General features: G+C 40.5%; 1 protein-coding gene across 1 annotated transcript in view; it reads right to left on the bottom strand.

Moving 5' to 3' along the window:
* Nucleotides 1-4,362, bottom strand: part of LOC115372472 (VPS10 domain-containing receptor SorCS1-like) — a 41,251-nt gene extending 36,889 nt beyond the window's left edge. Inside the window, exon 1 of the mRNA XM_030070399.1 lies at nt 3,619-4,362. Within this exon, the coding sequence (XP_029926259.1) occupies nt 3,619-4,362 (744 nt within the window). The remainder of the gene's footprint in view (nt 1-3,618) is intronic.
* Nucleotides 4,363-22,202: the final 17,840 nt, after the last annotated feature.

Genomic DNA, 22,202 nt, shown 5'->3' with positions numbered 1-22,202 from the left:
ACCAGAAGGTATAAGTAGTGAAGATTTTTTTACAGCAACTTTGACAATGTTGCTGGACTGCTTTTTCCATATCACGATATGAAAGCACAAAGAAAGACTAAAACAACTGTTCTCTGCTTTATAAAAGAATTTCCACTACAATCTGGCAACGAGAAGGTATTCCTAACCTGAGTGCTGCCAGGTAAATCGATTCTGGACAAGGAGGGCTCTTGAAAGTTTGGGAACTTTGACTAACAGTAAACAGTTTTACTGTTTTTCCTCCTTCGCTGACAGACACCAGAAAGTGATCCTTTAAATTATTTTGGCCAATACTGTGAACAGTTAAGTGGGTCATCAAATTTCAAGTCAGGGACTTGATCCAGGGTCGGTCCCCGCAGAGGATCCTAGGATTTAGGTAACCCCCAAGTGGGTGCAGGACCTACAATATGTAGCAGATATCACATTTCTTTTTATTCAAGTGTTTTTTGTTTTTTTTTTCTTGTTCAGTGTCGAGTGAAGAGTTTCACTCAGGGGGACGTGGCTCCGGAAGTGAGGTGCCATATATACTCCCTTGCTAAATAAATCATGTTGAATAGAGTGAAACAGGTGATTAATTTTGGTGTGTGAATGAAAAGAAAGACAAAAAGAAGAAGAAAAATAATAAGAAGAAATGAATAAATAAATAAAGAGCATTTTGGGATTGAAAAGCAAGATCCTCTGTCGCTACTGGTCTTAGCGAGTGAATTTTTGGTGTGTGTGTGTGTGAGTGTGTGTGGGTGTGTGTGTCTGTGTGTGTGTGAGAGAGAGAGACAATGTTCTGGTAACATCTGTCACTAAAAAAGATTGCTTTTCAGTAATACGCACCTCATGTCATTTCATAGCATAAGCCTACCCTGCCAGTCTGCCATTATGCTGCCTGTCTTCTGTTAATTGTATTGTATTGTCATGTTTGTTTTATTGTTGTTTGCTTGGGGACCACAATGGAAATAACCCTGCTGGCTTTCTTGTGTTTCTATCCTTGACAACTTTTAAAATGGATTATATTGTCTGCTAGTCAAAGCAGCTGAATGTGATTTCTAAATTGTCAGATTCATTCATTCATTTATTCTTTCCTGTATCCTACTACTTTTTGCCGCTGCACCAGCCCAGTTTTCCTACAAGGATCAATTAAGTTTCATCTTACCTAGAATAAATCATTAAAAAATATCACTTAAAAGGCTAATGAAAAGGACACCTCGCATCAGCATTTCAACTGTACAATTTCAGATGCCCATTAAGAAACACCGTAGTTTGTTTGGTTTTACCAAATCCTATATATTCAAATACCAGCTTGATATTTTTAGTGCAGCCATGGAAGAAGACAGGGTACATTCCTTTGATTAACAGTGTGTGACAGTCTACAATAATAAAGACCATCTTTCAATTTATCCTGGATACCTCCCACCCCTCCTCAGTATTTGATATTTAACCAATCATTCACGCCCATTGGCCTCAGACAGATGACACTGCTTGCTTTAAAATGTGAATGCCTGTGGATGGCTTCAGCAATAACAATCTGACATTTGTCACAGCAGAGGGCCGTGATGTGCCAAATCTTCTTGTTTTTCACACATTCAGGCATATTGCGGGAGGTAGCTCTGCTCACCTCTCGCTTCATGTCTGGCACAATCAGTATGTATATGGACAAACTTAAAGAACTGATTCAAGAGCAGGACTTTCCCCAAGAGCAGTACAAGTCAGATCAATAAAACAAGATAGAGCAAGTGCATAAAAGTGCATTCCAAGTATTTCACTAGTCCCCTGCCTCTTTCTATAAGTGCGTTTGCCTATTTATTTACTTAAGCATTCAACAATTTCGCCTATTGTAAATTCAGTGCACTGCTTTCAGAGTAAATTAGGATTGATATCAACTGATCCATGCCTGTCTCACACCTCCTCCAATCCAAATCTGCTCACAACAGGAATTTCTTGTATTCATCAGCATTAGGCTAGATCGTAACTTCTTCAGTAAATAATAATCCTATCGTAGTTACTTATGAAATAAATTGCTATTTTATATAAAGTTAAAACACCAAATTAAGCATTCCTAGTGGTATTATTATTATTATGTTGATTATTATTATTCCTTTCAAAGTGACTATACTGATCAGTAAAAAGGTGGCCACACTCAAGGATGCCTTCTCAGCCAAAATGACCATTATCTACAGTGAGCCAACAAGCCCCATGGGCCAGCTGGAAAAACCTGCAGGTTACTTTTGCGACCCTGGCATGACACAGAGAGAGGGGTGTGGCATGTGACAAAGGTGGGAGGCCAGAAGCAGCTTCACTACATTGTGAGTATGACGTAGACACTTAAGCCATCTGAGCCACCGGGACACTGAAGGTGTGTCGCTGTTTTGATGAGGCCTTTTTGATGTAAACAATAAAAACTTTTATTTTTTTTTGTTTTTTGGCTTCGTTTTGTGCCTTGTATCTCTGCTGTGTACACACCAGAACATAGATATTAATAACTGTAAGTAGGAATGTGTGAAAACATACACCTTTCTTTGACCGAGTTTCACCTCAGTACTTAAATCCAGCTCCCAACATAGCATAACTTTCTGAGTAAGAATGCAGTGGTGTGTATTTTAAGGTAGAGTTACAGTGTGAGTAAACAAATAAACAGGGAGATGGGTGGATCTATAGATAGATAGATATATAGACAGATAGAGAGAGAAAGAGACTGAACGGCTTTTTTCAGTCCATCAACACAGCAGCTGTAATGAGACTATTTACGAAAGGTCCCCCAAAGGCTGGTGTGGCCGATGCATTTTCCAAAAAACGGTTCAGTGTTAGCGCATTTCAAGAAAACTGTACCCCCCATTCATTTAAATTAGTATAACATGCAACAAATGAAATACGAATGCTTGAGCACATGCAACACATTTCACCTTGTAATCTATTTAAGTGAAACACCAAATACCCACCTGCCAAATCAGCAAGCCAGTACACAACATCTGTGCATCTGTGTGTGTGTGTGTGTGTGTGTGTGTGTGTGATAGAGAGCGAGAGGGAGAGAGTGTCAGAGAGAGAGGATAGAGAAAGACAGAAGGAACATTGGAGGAAAGCAGGAGAGAAATGGAGACTGACAGGCATACATCAAGGTTAATTACGTTAAACTATACAGCACGAGCAACACATGTTCAACTTGTAGTCTAATTTGCTTGGAGTAAAATACTAAATAAATGTGGGCAAGCAAACATTTCAGACCACCTGCAGAATCAGCTTACCAACAGCAGACCGGGGTTCATATATATTTTATGTCTGTTTGTGTGTCTTGTGAAAGAGAGTGAGAGAAAGAGACAGGGGGGGAGAGAGAGAGAGAAAGAAAGAGAGAGAGAGAGAGAGAGAGAGAGAGAGAGAGAGAGAGAGAGAGAGAGAGAGAGAGAGAGGTTCACCCACCAAGCACCAAGACTGATTCCCTTTAACCAAACAGAACTCCTCACATTATAAATCTCCATTATGTCTGCTGTGCCAGGTCATTGTCACCTAATCACTTTGATGCCTCATACAGCATGAACTTAAGATAACACAAGGTTAGTCAGCGGCCAGACTGCGTCAAAAAGTGAAAAAGGCATGCGTAATACTAGAGCTACTTACGCTACTATTTTGGCCGGACCAGTGCACCATTGCTTGGTTGTGAGCCGTGTCACCAGTGAGCGCAAATGTTGAACTTGTCAAGTGAAACTCCTGTTGACCCGCAGAGGAGGCATCCTCCCCTTCAGATCTGAATCCGGACCAAGTCCCTGTGCTTTGCTCCGCCACCGGAGCGCTGCGCTTTCCTCTCCGGCACCGATTCCTAAAACTGGCCGCAACCTTGTCCTCCTTTGCCATCACACCAACCTGCGTCCCATTTTCTCCGTAAAAGCTGTTATTTTTTTCCCCGGCGCTGCTATTTTCGGTTAAATTATCGGCACTGGGGAATAGGGAAACCGCGCGTGAAGCACTTTGAGAAGACACTTTGGAGACGGAAAGTTTTTGTTGACCGTTTAGCGCGTCCTTCTGAAGGCAAGCTGTGTTGTTACCCACCGGCTGCTGCACTTTGAATGAACTTTCTTCACTCACGGTAAATTCCGCAATGTTGTGCCTCTGGTCCCCGCTGGAGATAGGTTTGGCACTCGGTGACCCCTCAGTAAATCCAACAAATTCATCAGCCGGCGCCTCGACGAATTTGACCAATTCCAGCGCGGCCAGTTCCCGGGGAAACGCTCTGATAACCGGCAGCTGGCACGAGGGAATGCACCTTACCTCCGCTTTTGTTGTGCCCGGGATGGAAGTTAAGGTAAAGAGCCAAATCCACTTAGCGAAAAGGCTGTAAAGACAGCGACCGAGGCGCGTCTCCATTTTGACTCCAGTTTCAGACGTGCTAAAAACGCATCATTTCACTCTTTAGGGTTTGTCTGGCATGAGCTCGTGAAGTCGAGTCTTTGAATGCGCTGTAGGGAGCTGTGGCGCGCGGACAAGTGTTCCCAAGTACTGACATGCAGACGATGCATTTTAGACTAGAGGAGGGGCTGGAGGCTCGAGCCTGCATGTGGGAGAAAGGGGCTATTTCCCCGCATCTCCATCTCAGCACTGAAGGAAAAAAATAATGAACATACATGTGGTTAATTTGTTTGCATTAAAAATGCATCTCTGCAGAATAATATTAATTATCACACCGGCCAGTTGTTCTCAAGTGAACCAGATGCACCCCAAGCTAGGAAGAAAAGCTGCACTCAGTTATAAACTCATCAGTCCTTTGCCAGATATGTGACAATGTCAGATTTAACTATATCCTCATCTCTCCACTTGCAGGTAATTATGCAAAGCTGAACCAGGACGTTTCTTTTCTTTTCTTTCTTTCTTTCTTTCTTTCTTTCTTTCTTTCTTTCTTTCTTTCTTTTTTTTTTTTTTTTTTTTTAAAACAAAAATCTTCTTCTCCTGGGGCAAAATCTGAATAGACAGGGATTATTGCATCTACCGATTCTGGGAGTCTTTGTACAGATTTCTGACAGGAGCTTTCATGGCAGATCCAATACAGCTGTGCACATTTCATTTGCTTAGACCTAGATAATCAATTAACACCATTGCCTGTGTTCACTGTCTATTATGCTACACAGGTAATGAGTCTGTTGAGGCCAGGCTGGAAAATGGCTTGGAAATGGTTTCAATTAGGCTACACTCTTGCATTATCCATTCAACACAGCTGAATGGAGCAGATATTCCCTGCATCCTTCCCAACTTTAAGCACTGGTCTTTTGTGCTTATTTCTAAGGTTATTATATCAGGTTTTCTGACAGGCAATAACTAGAAGAAGATGTAAGTATGTTATCCTGTATGCTGTCAATATATTCCAGTCAGCCCTGCTATCCAGTAGGATTCCTGTTCTGAATTATTGGAACCATGAACTTGAAAAGCAGTAAATACAGCTAACTGCTGTTTATAATACAGCACTGGCTATGCAGAGCCCTTGGAATATAATTGCTCACATTTCACTATAGTTTGGGCTTTGATCCAGCCAGTTAATGGTAAACCATTAGGAGAACTAGAGCCTATCCTAACCCTCTGATTAGATTCTATTTCTGGGCAACATTTAGTCAATAGGATGAGGATGCTGTTGACTGGTGACTGATGCTGAAGAGACTCTGTATATTGAGCTGTTCTCCCCATCGCTCTGAGCTGCGACGTGCTCCTGTTCCACATACGGGTCAACAGCACAGAGACGTCTTTCATTGGCAGCCATTAGTGATGCAGTGAGCAAGAGCTGTCTCAATCTGTTTCAGTTAGCCCCCACCAGACAAGAGGAAACCAGTCTATAATGTAGATTGATGGCTGATTGAGAATTTCAATCATGGAGGATACTGGCTAAAACGCTCAACTCTCAACTGTAATGTAAACTAAAAGGCTAGCCCAGCTATGAGCAACCCATCTCCTTTAAGGAAAATACTCACACAGTGTCTGGCACCTGTATATGACTTTAACATGTATATTTTGAACTTTTAATTTTTATCTGCTGTGACTCTGATTCATCTGCAACAAAACTGTGCAATGATAATGGATTTTTGCCTGACCTGTCTGCTTAGTTTAGACATGGTTGGTTGTGCATGTGTTCATGCTGTTTGATCTGTGCATGCCCTGTTTGTGTTTGGCACAGACTCTTGTATTGCTTGTGATGTTTCCGTGATAAAGACATTTCCTAGCGAGGTAAGTAGTATAGCCTGCTAACGCCTCTACCACTTAAGTTAGTATTGCCTGTAAGCATGAGACGAGCTATATTTAAAGCCAACATGGGAGGAGGAAATTTTGTAATATCTTTAGTCTTTAGAAATCTATGCAAAATCGATACCTAAAAAAAGAGGGATTTAAGACTACATGTCAAAATAAAACAGAACAATGTAGGGAAAAGCGAGTACAAGACGAATTCGGTATGTGCAAAGAGCGCATTAAAAATCCTGTATCCAGAGAGGCTCTCAAAAGATGGGCATGACTTCTCAGATTTAAAATTTAGCTTCGAAAGGTGTCAAATTTCAAAACCAGATGTATATCACATTTGTGTGCACAACATGGCAGCTGAGAGGAATCATTGTCTTTCGACAGACAAGATTGCAGCTTTGCCGGCTGTCACACAGACTGAATACAAACTGCGCTATGCTCCCTGGGCTCGTGGTGCTGTGATGGGAACTTGTGAGCAGACGTTGTGAAAGGCACACAGAGGAAAGAGAGACGAGAGTAAGCCGAGGTGTTGGATTGTTCTATTTTTTCTTTCTTTTCTTTTTAATTAGACAGAACTTGCAATTCAGAGCAAGGAGACAAAGAGAGCCAAGGCCTTTCTCTGAAGCTGGACCTTTTCTACTCACAGCTTCATTTCAGGTGCCTCCCTGGTAGTGATGTCCATGGGGAAAAAAATAATAAAAAAAAAAAACAAACAAAAAACAAATAAACAAAAAAAGCCATTATACCTTGTATATACATAAAACACAAAAGGAAAATGCAGTTTAGCCAATGGAAAAGGACAAAAGGCAGTCAGGACATTAGTCATGCACAGTAGATTCTCTCACCCTCCTGCTCTAACTGAACAGCTAACATCTGCCTTCACTGCTGTGGCTCAGCGTTGAGCACAAGCAGCAGCCGTACATAGAAAGATGATCTCTCTTTTCAGCACGTCATGATTACATAAATAGCTGTCCAGATAAATTGACTCGTAAAAGTCTGTAACTTCTGTGAAAGTTGTTTAATTTGACTTCAGGCGGACACGAATTACCGCACTACTGATGTTGCGCTCTCAGTCTTTAAAGGTAGCAGTAGCATCGCTAAATTTAATGATAGACACCTGAGATGTACACTTCAATTAGCACCGAACGCACCTCCGAGGCACCAGGAGAGAAAATTGCCTTTTCAAATAACGATTTCAATTACACTATTGAGAGATAGTGGTGAAATGCAATACAAACAGTGGGTTAAGTGTTCTGACCCCTGTGAAACGCTGCAGGCTATATCCATTTGATGCCACAAATCCTTTTGTTTCTTTGTAGAAGTGCAGGGATATTTGATGGAGGGGTTTAAGTCATCCTTTGTAGTTTGCAGTGTTCTCAGTATAGCAAATTGGTAAGATGCGACTCTTTGCTACTTAGAAAAAGGTGTCATATGCACAAAAAAAAAAAAAAAACACATTTTTGCAGATAAATATCAATGTGCAGTCTAATTAATGGAGGAATTAAAGGTGGTTTATAGTCTGCCCCCCTCCCCCACTCTCACAGAGATTAATTGCCAGAAAAAAATTTATGACTTATAAGACTCTTTACTAGACTTACTAAAATATGTAGTTTCCTCTACTGTCAGTCTTTTACTTCATTCTCTTTTCAGACAATTGTGTTTTGACAGAAATAAGGACTGATTCAAAAGTGCAATTATTTCAGCACAGATTTTTCAGTCAGTGAGGTGGATTTCCCTGTTAAAGTTCCTTTCCAAAATTACAAATTTAAACAAACCTCCAAAAATCTAATTAGGTTTTTTGTCTTTGGAGAGCACAGTCCTCTTTTGTCAGTATGCTCAGGTTCCTTCATCCAGGTTAGAAAAAAAATACTCTTTTCCCTGCTCCATGACGGCCAGCAAACCTGGTACACTGGGAAATGGCACACTTTGTGATTCAAAGTTCAGTACTTTATTGCCATGCCAACATACATAGTTGATAAGACTTTGCCTTAGGGCAGCTTTGGTTGAAAACAATAAGACAAAAACGGCAGCTAAGAATTACCACAAATCCGCATAAATACAACAACAACTGCATTTTGTGCACAGCTAGAGGAAATTATAAGCAATTAAAGATTTAAGCTATGGCAATTACAGCTTTATCGTTGATCCTCTCCCTCCATGAAGTCAAAATGTATTGACATCCGCGACCCTGGCTAAACTACATATTAGTGTGATAGGCCTAAGCCCATTAAGGACTTCAGCTGCTTGTAAGAATAGACAAAAAGAAACAGAGTTGAGGGCTGCAGGCTTGTACATTTTTTACAATGTGTGGAATCATAGTTAACAATATCCAAGAAAATGTATTTTGTTTTTGTTGCTGTGGTTTTGCAGACTAACCAACAAGTAGTCAACTAGACGTGTTGAGGAGAAAACATTCTCTGTTGATAAATGCATTGCTCTGAATATAGTTTTATAGATTATGTCCTTCCCTGTAGCCTTTTTTTTTTAACATTTCAGTGGTTATTCTGGTCCAATGTCATATTTATATCACATTCACATTTTGTCACAAAAATAGTCTGTTTCAGTTCAGGCGACAATCAGTTACAATGCAGCACCTAATGAGCACTTAGCGCTTAGAAACCAAGAGAGTAGGACAGCGATTGTTCCACATTGCTGGTATTCATTATTCACGACACCAGCCAGATTTTTTTTTTCCTTGTTTTTTTTTTTCTTCCCAGAACTGTTTTTTATTCAAATATCAAGGAAACAAAGCAGAACGAAAGCGCAGTATGAAAATGAAAAATGAGGAAAACCTTGGTAACTGCTGTGTCACGAGTAGCAGTCTCATGTCATTCCATTGGGTTGTTTACTTCCACAAAACTTGCATTGTAATCCTTCGCCCAGGCTCATTCAGCTAGCAGGGATGATGGTTATTTCCCAGTATAAGTCTCAAATCCTGGTCGCCGTGGTTGCCAGTATGAGAAAGGATATGCTGCCGACTGAGCCAAATCCATTGTGCTGTCTTGATTTGGACATAGGACAGCGTTTCTGTGGCAGGAATGAGTTTATCTGACTTCTCCCCCTTTGTTTAACTAACCATGTTTCATGAATAATTTCGCAAAGCAAAAAAGTGGCACCCCTAAAGTTTGTTCAAGCTCCACTCCAGAGTTCATTGGCCATAAATACATAGATATTGTTTGAGTGCAATACATTTGTGTACTGCACACTGGTTGTCTTCATTTAATATACTTATGTCCTTATGATAATCTATTTATTTATTTAATGAATATATTTTTTATTTAATTATTTTATTTTTATTATTTGTGGTTGTTTTGTTTTTAATTTAGCTTTTTCTTTTAATTTATTCATCTGTTTATTTATATGTATGTATGTAATTATGTGTTATATGTGAAATGTATCTGTATGTTTTTAATTAGAAGTAGTTGCTGCCATTTTGGCCAGGTATCTCGTAAAAGAGAGATGTATTTCATAGGACCTCTTGTTAAACAAAGGATAAAGTTTAAAAATATATATTTTGCAACCAAAGATATTCAGAATACAAAATCTGTATTCAAAATCTGCTCACTTAGATCCATTTAGGCCGACTGCATATTGTCAGGATATACTCTAGACCCTCACACACTGAGCTGAGTTGTCTCTGTTTGTGTCTCTCAGTCTGATCACAAAAATCTCTTGCAGTAATAATCAAAACAGATGTAAAACAATGCCCTGAAAAAGAAAAAAAAAAAGCTCAGCGGGGGACAGGAGTGACTGATCTTGTATGGGTATGGTCTATGACAAAATATGATGCCATGGCTTGATCAATTATGCATGTTTCAATGAATATGTTTTTGTCCAAGATCCAATGTATGGCGCTATATAATTAAAACATTGCTGGTTAAATTTTAATACCAGGGTTTGAATGCCTTGCTGTAAATTAAATAATTTAGTCATTAGATTTAGATCACATGTCAGCGGTGCATGTATTTCCATGCTTACCAACAAGAGAGTAAACGGAGCTCTGTTGGAAATGTAGTCAGAAAAATGTAGTGGACTTGTTTAGCAAATGGTAGTGCTCGCTCAAAACCACAGTGCTGGAGAACAGCAGCACACGTGTGCAGTCTCAACTGAAAGTTAAGCATGAGTCATTTCTGAGAAGATGCTTCCAGAAAGTTTCCTTCCCTTTGAACGATAGCAAAATTTGCCTCTTTACACAAAACTAATTATGATTCTATTTTGCATTGTTCCTTAGTCAATGGAAACGTGGGGAGATGGCGGCCATGGGGCACCCTGCCGTCCTTTTTTTAAGTCAATTAATTTAAATTCCTGTGGGGTAACTTCAGACCTAAGAAGAAGCCCGGACAGTCAACTTGAATATTTCTACCTCTTGTGACCTCTGTGGAGAAAAAGGAGAAATTTCAAGCATTCATTCAAGAAATTCTGGCTGCCAACAAAGCAATATCCAGTAGAAATGCTGAAATGTTGGCACAGCAGGTCTGAAAGTCTCCTGAAGAAGCTCATAATTAAAAAACAGGTCCACTTTTTGGTGTGTATGATAATGTCAGAAGTCTGGGGACCCCATTTCAGATGTCTTGATTAATTTCTTTCTGGTTTCCCTCTTTGACCTCACCACCTTAAAAGACAACTGCAGTAATTTCTATGTATTAAAGTGGGGCTCATGTATGGCAGCCAGAAATTCCTAAAAATGAGCCCCAGTATCCAAATAAATGTTTAATCACCTCCACTGAATTAACGTTTGGAAAGTATTCCTGAGGGTCTTTAAGGAGATATTCAGGACAAACATGGTGCAATGGCTATTTTATCAAAATCTTTGAGCTCGACAAAACAGGTTATCTTCTACAGACAAGCTGTTACCTTTTACATCAGCTCTTCAGCAGCCCCCGACTGTAACATAGACAGAATCGTGACCCAAACACACAGACCTGTGTTTATCAGGCAACTTTCACCCTGTTTTCTCAATTTGGAATTGGCAGGAGTCACAAAACTCAGCATTCTGCGGCTACATCAATTACTTTATAACAACTCTTACACTTACTATTGCATGAAGAAGTCTGACATTTTCACCAGTGGGTACTGTATCACTTGGTGCTAAATAATTGCTGTTTTCTTTCTTGGATTATTTGTTTGCTTGGTTGTTATAGCTTATCAAAGACATGAGACATTTTTTGATTTTTTTTCCGTACAAGTACAACTCTTGCCACGACTCCTCACACGGTCATTTGGAGCCTTTGGGTATTTGATATGCTGCATTGTTTAAACAAAAATTTTCAAATTTGTGTGGGCTGTTCGCCTTGACAGCTGAATAATCGAGTACAGAAACTGACAGCAACCCTAGCAGGAAGAGAGTCACTTTAGTTGTGGTTGTTCATTAAAGGACAAATAAGTCTGCACCTGTTCATTTGATATTTTTGAATGGCTTTATGGGTTTATGATGGAGTTAAGTGAAATGACAGGGAGAGACATTTTTGGTTGTTTCCCGTAACACTGGAACTTTCCTGTCCTTATTTCTATCTCTCAATACATCGCTTCATAAAATGCAACATAGATTTCCTATTTGGTACAGAACTGAGGAAATCCTGGTTTGCTCCCTCTCTTTGGTAGCAATTTCATTTTGGCCACAATATGCTGCTCTCATGTTCCCCCTTGTGAAAGCGGTTGTGTTCTAGTCCCCTTTTCCCTAACTTAATTAGTCATGGAGAGACACATATGAGAAAAGGAGAAGGTCATTTTTGTTGTTTAGCATACTGATAAAAACTTCGGGACACAGATCACTAACTTCGTGTGCTAGCCAGTAACCACTAATGAGGTCAGTACAGCCTTTCCTTACTAGTCTAAAGGCCATGGCAAACTTAAAAACACTGAACTTTGCACAATTACAAGGGAGGGGAGAGGTGGTGGGAACTCCCACGCAGTGCATCAGTAATTCACAGAGTGAAAAATTTCATCTTGCAGCAGACCCCTCTCATTTTCAGGAATGTCATTTTTGAGGGGTAGGAGAGAGACATCCTCCTAGACATCAATTATTAACCAAAGCTTATATCACAACTTCATAGATCAAAACAGCAAGCTTGTAAGATACTAGAGGGCATCTCATATATTTAGCGCTGGCAGAGAAACACAAATCTAAGACGGAAAGGTTAGGTGTTTGAAATCTGACATGAGCATACAAGTCTTTGTAATTTCCCTGACAGGTACACGATATGGCAGAGGAGCACTGTAGGGTATGTGAGTCTATCTTTGTACTTCTCCATCAGAGGCAGAGGATTTTGCACCACCACAGAATAGGGTTCCTGCAAATGAATATTTTATGATATTGCTACCAGGCTATGATTGGAAGCATAAGAGTAGATTTGCATTCCAAACTGCCTCTTGTGCAGAAATTCCATCATTACCAACCTTAGATAACAGTATTAATGCACCCAGCAGTCCAAAAACGTGTGGGGTGGAGATTTTTACTGCCTCTCCTGAGGTTAAAAACCACAAGGCAGGAAAAAATATTTACCCTAGGTTAAAAGCCCACAACTCTCTGACTCATTAGGGCCATATTTAGCACTAGGAAGTCCAGATTTCAGTTTATACTCCCTATCAGTCTACAGCTAATGGCGATGATAAAAGTTTTTCCCACCTTTACAATAATGAGACACAGTTATATAGGCCTTTTGTGGTATATCTCCAGATAACCAAAAAAAAAAAATCGATTTTTAGATCTTTCTTTTTTAATGCACCAAGTGAAGTTTCTCTGACATTTTGGCAGCATCCCATAGGAAATGAGGCTTTTCAAAGTTAAGTTAGTGGTCCTGTGCTGCTCTACGCATAGCTCAAAAACAAAGACATTTGTGAAATGAATAATGCGGAGTCATTGCTTGGTAAGAAGTCAGGACACTTGCCTCTAGGGGGCTGTGTCACTCTCTAAACCCCTGTAACCTATGTTCATATATTTGCTTGAGTTGGTTTTAACAGCCCATTGGGGAGAAAGGCTTTCCAAAACAATGAGCTCGTAGCATTAAAACAAATGATTCATCTCTGTCCTTGTGCTGTGATGCAAAAATCTGATATGTTATACCACTCAAAATACCTGTGAAAATACCTCTTGTTTGAAAAAGGGTTGTAGGTTGTCTCGCTTTCAATTGCATAAGTTGGAAATGCTGTGTAAGTGGATCCTGAAAACCCACAGCCTATGGAAACAGTGTCTTTTAGCACGCTTAACTGTAAAGAAAAAAAAAAAGAATAAATAATAGCTTTGTTTTCAGATGTAGCTTCTGAGTTACTATGCCCACTCCAACCCTATCCAAAGAACCTGTCGCTCTCCACTTTATAACACAAACAAACTGGAGCCACATCAGGTACTTGCTGTTTTGCATCTTGTCTCAAGTTTGGCCTGGTGCCATGAGAGGTATAAAAAGCTCTGGTCCCCAGATATGATGGAGGCTCTGATTGAAACTCTAGGCAGAGTGGGAGCTCTCTCTATGTGCTCTCTGTATAGAGAGCTCATTAGTTGGAGAGACCTGTGTGCATTGTTCCAAGTCTGCAGAGTCAGCGAGGGAGCCACTCATCACTCCACGCAGTCCAGACTCCTGCACATCTGGACCGGCAGCTTCAGGGTGACCTGCGCATACACACACACACACAGGCACCCACATTTGCATGCAAATGTTACAGATGCAAGCATACACACACGCAGGCATATACACACCTATCCATGTGCATAAATTCATGCTGATGTAGACGTAGTTCTGCGCATGAACATTATTGAAATGTGTATGATTTTACAGATATGTTACACACACACATACGCACACACACGCACACGCACACACTGTCCCTTATCTTCTGTGATTTACGGTCCATTTTACACCCAGCTCAAGTGGCCATCTCAACCGCTGACCCTGCACTGCAGCTCAGGGACAGAGGTACAGCAGTTATTTGGCAGCACTTCTCTAAGAATCCCCGAGCACAGAAGGCAACTGTGCTGTCAGTCTTTGCTTATGAAGGTTTTAATTTAATGGTTTGAAGGTCTAAAATGCACAGCTTGTTTCATATAGGTCAGTCCCTTTACTACTATTCCCAATTCTCACTTGAGAGCGAGTCTGCACTGCAGCATGTTTCACCAAACTCTAGCTGCAGCTGTGTGTGCTTGTATTTACAATGCTTTAGTATAGAAAATCTGTTGGCTATTTCAGAAGTCAGCAGCATGCAGGTTGCCGTCATGAATGGCATATGAATAAAGAGCAAATGAGACTAAGTCTATTCCACACCAAGCGAAAGGGCGTGCCTCTATTGAGAACATGTCAGTGTGCATTCTACTGACAGACATCCTGTGTTGTGCCGCCTTGTTCCCAAGACACACAGAGCCGAGTGGAAAAAAAAAGAGTTGAATAAAACTAGAAAAAAATGATGTACGAGACCATCATATTGACTGTCTGTATCAGTATAAAAGAAATATACTTACACTGTCCAGGACTGCCATTTCAAAAGACAAAAATAATCAATGGAGCAGCTTTCACATAATGGCTCTCACAGAGCGCTGTCATTTAAGATTAAAGCCGGCATTAGAAATCAATACTTTTAAGTCTTTTCTCTTCCGATGCTACTGGCAAGATATAATACAGGCTGCCTCATAGTACAGCCAGTGAGGTACAATGAGTTCACTTTCATGTTTGACTCAGATCCGGTAGCCGGGTGCTTGTGGGGAGAAACACACACACACACACACACACACACACACACACACAATCATTCTCAGACTAACACTGAGAATGTATTGATTTATTACAGCTACATTCATTTGTGAGACAAAGAAATTCTACAACATGACTCATAGTCAGTACAGTGAACTGACACTCTACAAAGACAACACTATGACTAGTGAGACTGTAAAATAATTTTGTATTTCCAGTCTACCTTGTGATCTACTGACAGATACTAAGTTGAACCACAGCAATCCTGGGAAGAAACCAGTGCCAATCTCATATTACTCTTCTCAGTCTCTCTATTGTAAACAATCTTCCTGCTTTGAGCTAAGCTGCATAGGTCCTCCCACAGCTTACAATAGGCAGGTGTGATTTGTGACTCTTCTACATTATCTGGCAGCAGACAGCAATTTTTGGAGGGGGGGTTTAAGCAGCTTTCACAGATGTGCTGTAAGGATTAGGCCATCTTTGATCAAAACTTGTCCAATCAATCATCACAATATTAACCTCATAAGGGTTTTCTGGATTATTATGAAGCTTAATATTATCTTTGGTAGACAGTGGCAGTGAGTTCAGATAGGCTTTAACAACCGTAAATTGTATTCCCTAGCTGTCACACCACCTTCTCAGAAATCTGCTAATTGGGAAGGCTCTGCCTGTTCTCAGTAGCCAAAGAAAGAAAAAAAGAGACGAAGAAAAGAAGAATGTGAGACTTAGACGTCCCAGGCTTGACTGTCATAGCACAACGCACTGCTTCTCCTTAGAGATTTGCCTCTGTAAAAAGCACACAAAGGCTTGCAGACTCCTCAGTTGAGTTTTATCGGAGGTGTGAGAGAGGAGAGAGTTGTCAGGGCCATCACGAATGTATTCATAAACCTTACGAAGGTTCAAATTAGTCTGTCTGAGTCACATGCCGACGTCACACTACGCTCCACCGATCTATTTGTGGATGCATCTATGCTCTTTGCTCACTGTTATGTAGGCTAATAACACCGATACTCAATTTAACTGCGTGACCTTATCATTATCGACCTGCGCCGCCTGTGCTTAGATGCAAAACATTTCAATAAAAAGCATGTCACAAATGAAGTACAAGTCTCTCACATGGGAGACTATCAGAGTTCAATGGCTTCTCAGAACATTTTTGATGTGACAGCATTGGAAATATTGCTGACATCAAAGCTAAAAATTTGGGGGCAAACTCCTAATGATGGATTTCAGAACCGTCATATTATGCTCGAAATCTCAGGCTCTGAACAGAGGTGGACACTGAAAGAGCATGGGAGCCCATATGTGACATAACACCGGGTCTTTGAGCGAAAATCCCAGCCGACAAATTCACAGGGAAGCCTTCATTTCCATTTGATTTATAATTCACAGAAGTCTGCACCTAAACTCAGGATATCTGAAATCGAGACAAAACTCTTCAGAGACCTATTAGCTTCAAGTTGGCTGCACAAACTGTGGTAGACACTATTCGTGTCACCGACTACCTTAAAGTAGCGAGGGATCTTTACGGTCATCCTCACAGCGCGCTACTTTTCATTTGCAGGGTTGCTGTTCAAAGAGAAAGCTGAAAATTTAACCTATAAAAACTGTTTCTCCCCTCATCTTACATATCACACAAACAAGAACAGGTTGTCCGTGAATAGCCAGTCAGATATGGCTACTGGAGACATGCCAAACCTTTTCTCTCATGTTTTATGAATGGAGATGTACAGTCCATAAGGGGATACCCTTAGACTGCACCAAAAATATGCCCATTTTTGGATACAAAGTGAATGTTTTCAAACTTTTAATGTGAAATGAAATAATTAAAGACAACATGTCTGAACTCTCCCTTCTGAAAGGAGTTAAAACTTTTATGAGCACCATCCAATTTTTTTTTTTTTTTTTTTTTTTTTTTCTGATGCTTGACATAGGAAGCCTAGCCTTCTCTGTGGCACACTTTTCAGACTGTATGAATAAAACATGACATTCACATGGGTGTGCTTAAGCAACAAAAAAGAAGTGCTGTCTGGGTTGTTGTACAGTGATTTCAAATAGATCTTTTGTAAGAAAATAAGCTACATAAAGTCATTGTCACTCACAAAGCATGGAGCTCTTTGGATAATCAGTGCCATCCCTCAGAACCTCGCTCTGACATGAAGAAATCCATCAAAAGTGAAGTTTCTTAAGGTTTTGATCTCATTATTTTGTAAATGAGATGCCTAACGATGGTTTAATTGCATTGCGATGCAGTCAGAATTGATTCATTTGTTTGTTAGATTATGGGCCCGTGGTGGGATTGATAAAGCCATTCATAGGTGGGTAAGCCATTAATTCTACTCATAAAAGTATCAGTCATGGCAGCTACCATATGAGTGCAATAACAGACAATAACAAGGCTGATGCAATGCAAATACAACACCTTATAAAGACCAAATTATTAAGTCTAGGTAAGTTGACTTTCTGTGTGTGTACACATATGCATATTCATATGCAGGTGTATCTGCCAACAAGGGTCTATGCCTTCTGCATTGGTAAGTCAAGCCAACTTTAATAAGACTGCACCTCTATCTTATTTTAAATTCTATCTTCTTTCTATAATTAACTCTATATTTCATTCATATGTGATAATGATAAGACTGCTTAATTAAATGCCATAAAGTAGGCTTTCCCACCCTTTGGGTCAGAGCTGTGTGAGGGGTCTGGTGATGTGAAAATTTCATGAATAAATGAAGATGGCCAACCATATTTGGTAGGTATTTGGAAATGGATGCAGCTTCTAGACCACACAGACACCATCCCGAGCAGCTGTCACTGCCTACTACTATGAGCAGCAGACTATCCCAACTTGTTTTAAATGTGTTGCTGTCAAAGGGATTTTCTCAATGTTTAAACAGTGGAGCGCTACATACCGGTTTTGAGTACCACTGGGGGTCCCTTGTATGTCATTTTGTGAATGCCATCATGGAGCAGGGAGTAGATTCATTAAAAATGAATGCATGAGAGGAGAGCTGTGAGAAAATCAATGATCGCAACAATGGAATATATTTTGTGTGGACCCTACAGTGTAATATCAGGGGACATCTCGGCCAGCACCAATATGATGAACTCATTATGATGATTGAAGGTGGTCCTCGAAGAGCTACAGTTCAAATCCCAGGACAGCAAGCGAACATGATTCAGAGCCAAGACACCGAGGTCAGGACCTTAATTTTTTCATTTAATCTTGCACCACCGTGATAATGACAGTGACAATCACGAGGACGACATAAGGCACCAAACGCACGGCTGTATTTCATAACCCAAAAGGGGTTTAATTTCTATCTATTAAATCCAGTGTGTTGAATTAGAGCTAAAGATTCCCTCAGGTTTTCTGTAGACTCTCCTGTCACACCTTTAGACTTTTTCAATTAGTGGAGGAAAGGTGCACGAGGAGAGAAAGTACATACCAACTGTGCGCTATCTGAATACAGCAAAATCCACCACGGCACTGGAATGAGAAATGGATTCGCTGTAATGTATTTTAGATTACCCGAAGCACAATAAGCAAACAAGCGCATGAATGGATTATAGCCGTGGAAGTCAGATTCCAGCGCTGTGACACAAAAACAGTTAGCCCTAAGTGTAGGCTACACATGTGTTGAATGTAATCTCAATAAATATCTCAATCTCTTTGTTTTTTTTTCGCTGTTGGCCCCATACATGGTACAATGTGCTTTTGCATTTTAAAACGGACTTTGGCATTCAGTTAGTGTTTTTGTCCCTGTGGACTGCATGAATAAATTCCTAAAATCCAGTGGTGGAATGAATGAGATTGCCTGAAAGTTGCAATAGAAAAACACAAATATCCATGATGCCCATGCACATGCATGTCCTCGCTGTATTAGCACTGCATACTCTGAAATTTCCCCAGGACTCATTTTATAATAAAATGCTGAAAATCAGTGGCTTCAAATATTATTTTGTTGTTCTCTCAGTAGCACAATGTGTAAAACAAAGGACAAGTTCATACTGGCCCCACACAAATAGGTTACCTGTTTAGCATCTGTAAATGTACCGAAGTCAGTGTGCCACCCTAAAGGTAGAGAAAGAAAGAGTTTCCTGAAAGATGATTCAGCATTGTCTGCTGCTGAAGTGGGCAAATCTGTTCACAACGTTCTTGCTCATCCTTTGCATTACACAAAAAAATACCCCAAAATGGATTTTGTCTCAGTAATAACCTTGCGTCCAGTCCTCTATCAGTTACGTCACGAACAATTTAATTGCGACAACAATTGCTTCATGAATAATAGAAACCTTCAGAATATTCACTGGATGGTTTCACACTTGGCTTAACAATCCTTTCAAAGTAAAAAAAAAAACAAACAAAAAAAAAGATTGTAGCTGTTCTCCTGTTCTCTCGTTTCCTCTTGGGTATGCACAACACCGTGTTGCCAGATACGAGCTGTATTTGGGAATCTAACTCATCAGCTGTGGCCAGAGTTAAGTGAAGTTTGAACTGAGGAGACTGTGTGTTTGCTTCACACTCTATATTTGGCCCAGCTCTCTACCCTGAAAGGTAAATGACTCCCTCTCTGCTTTCATCTTTAAAGTTGCATGGGCAAGATCAGCACACTCTGAACACAGACAGAATACAATTAAAGAAGCCTGCTGGCACTCTCTCCTTCCCAGTTTATAATCTACGGGTGGAGCGCCCTTCTTGTTGGTCAGCACATTACCGCCTGGAGGGAGTGACTGCCACCTGGGCTCAAAATCACTCAAAAGGAACTCACTTATAGCGTACCAGCTCGGCATATCAGACTCCACTTGGAGACAGGGTCCACAAAGGAGCAGACTGGCAATGAGTCATCATGGTTTTAGTTCGGAACCACAGAGTGAAAAATTGAAAGAAGAGTTCAAAAATACTGAAAAAGTCAGAGCAACTATGAATTTTTATTTCCTTAATTTTTGCCTGTCCTAGCTTGGCACACTCCAGTGTAAAACTCTCCCTTAATTGTGTTTCCCTGAGTAAGTATAAGGCTGATGAAGAGTGACTTAATACTGATAACATCGAACTGAGGTTGGATAAAGCTGTAATGTCTGTGCTCCCCTCACTAAATACAGCACAGAGCTGAGGGATTCTGCTACAGTGCTGTTACATCTCCTTGTCGCACACACTGAATAGCCTCATAAACTATTCAATGACAATCACATCAAGGGACAGGCTCTGATCGTGCTGGGATGGGACGCATGGAGACCTGCTCAATTGATCAAAAACACTCCACTCAAGCTCTGATGAGACAATAACCAGATGACATCGATCAGAAATGGGTTTTTTTTAGCAATTGCCTCCTCAGGGGGGACTTGTTCCATGTATGAGCAATATGTATGGTTTTATTCTTGCAGTACAGTGTGCAAACAGTAGGCATGGAGCCCTAAAAAAAAACCTGAAGTGTTTTGTTCCCCTCATGGAAAAAAAAAACAGGAAACTCATACAAAATAGGGGTTTTCTATCAGAGTTTTGTTTTGTTTCAATCTGTCTGATTGAAGGGATTGAAGGATATGGGGCTCACCGTGTAGAGCGCATTCCATGTAATACTAAGGCTAAGCCGCAGTGGCCTGGGTTTGGATCCTTTTGCTGCATGTGACCCCCTCTCTCTGCCCTGTCTTTCCTGTCTGTCTTCATTGTGACTGTCTAATAAAGCAGAAATGCTCCCACGAAAAAATAATCTTTAAAAAAGGAATGCGAAAAATACAGCAGGGTACTCCAGGCCACTGCAGAACACACACACACACACACACACACACACACACACACACACACCAACTCGTGGCCCCCTAACCCCAGATGTAAGCAAGAGTGACACTGTATATGCATTTTTCAGTAACACATGCCGCATAATTTAGGCTATTAAAATTCAGTGCAAGCAAGATTTAATGACGTGTTCCCCTGTTAATTTACTAGAAATAACAAAAATATATTAGATTTTTAACACCCAGTGTTAGAAACCACTGACCCAGAAAATATGGAAAGTTTCTCTGCCCTCTCTCATTCACGATGATCCAAGTGGAAATATTTATCCAAGATCAGCACTCTTATTACCTCTGCCAAGGTCGTCACACTGTATTTTCACTCCTGTTAGATTGTTTGTCTGTCTGTCAGCGGGATATCTCAAAAATGCATGAATGGATTTTCATGAAATTTGGTGGACAGATAGGCCTTGGGCCAAGGAACAAATGATAACACACTGGCTGGCGGTGATCCACCACATGCCTTTAGATGACTATTGTTTTTTCAGCCATACAAACTACAATACCGACTTCATTCCAGATCCTAAGGTTGTGTTTTCAGGGTCAAGAAATCAGTTGAAACGTCATAATAATGATGCTTTGGGGTGTAAAATTAAGATTTTTTTTTTTTTTTTTTTTTTTTTTTTAGCATTTGTAGTGTCCTCTCACTTTAGAGAGTTTGATCCCTCATGCATCTGGGCTTTGGCCAGGCTCAGGAAACTGCAGGACAAGAACATGATGATCAGAGGAGGGGAAATGCTTCTCATGCTTTTCATTTTATCAGAGTTTGCTTTCTCCTCTTTACTCCTACCTTCTGATTCTTTGCAGAAGTAGTAATTGCCTCGGAGGGATTCAGTGGGAGCACAGCGCACAGTGAGACGTTGTCTTAGATATCCATCTATGCCTCTGTTCCTAGGGTAATTAAGCTTTGGAGTCACCTCAGGAGATATTGCAGAGCTCTTCAAACTAGCTGGCTTTCGCAATCTGTGACGCAGAGTGGGGGGTAATATATATGTATGAGACGGTCTGTGTGTGTGTGTGTGTGTCCCTGTGTGCGTGAATGCCCGCAACACGAAGGAAGGGTCTCCTATCGAATGAGGGTAGTTTAAGGAGAACTCCCGAGTTGACATGGCTGATGAAATGAAGAGCTTTTACAGAGTTCAAAGACAGGCTAGGCCAGAGTGCTAGAGTTGGGGAAAGTGCCTCACGTCCTCTTGAGTGAGCCTGTCTGAGTCCATTGGTAGTGGTTGGAATGATGGGGGCATAATTGTCTGAAAAAGATAGGCTATTTTTGTCTTTATTATGGTGCTGCAGAAAGAAATTACACCACATCTACAACAGCCATCAGGCTATCTTGGGTCATTTTTGGATTCAGTCCTCTACCAATCAAATATTAATGCTAACGCTATCTGTCATCAAGCAAATTACCTACAACATGCAGGTAATGAATCCCATTACATAACTGGACGTTTTGCTTTTTTTTTTTTGTATAGTGTGAAGGAGGATAATTGTGAAATACAACCTAAAACATGAGAGAAAATG

The sequence above is a fragment of the Myripristis murdjan genome, chromosome 15, assembly GCF_902150065.1.
Source record: "Myripristis murdjan chromosome 15, fMyrMur1.1, whole genome shotgun sequence".
Lineage (NCBI taxonomy): Eukaryota > Metazoa > Chordata > Actinopteri > Holocentriformes > Holocentridae > Myripristis > Myripristis murdjan.
This window is presented reverse-complemented; position numbering and strand designations above follow the sequence as displayed.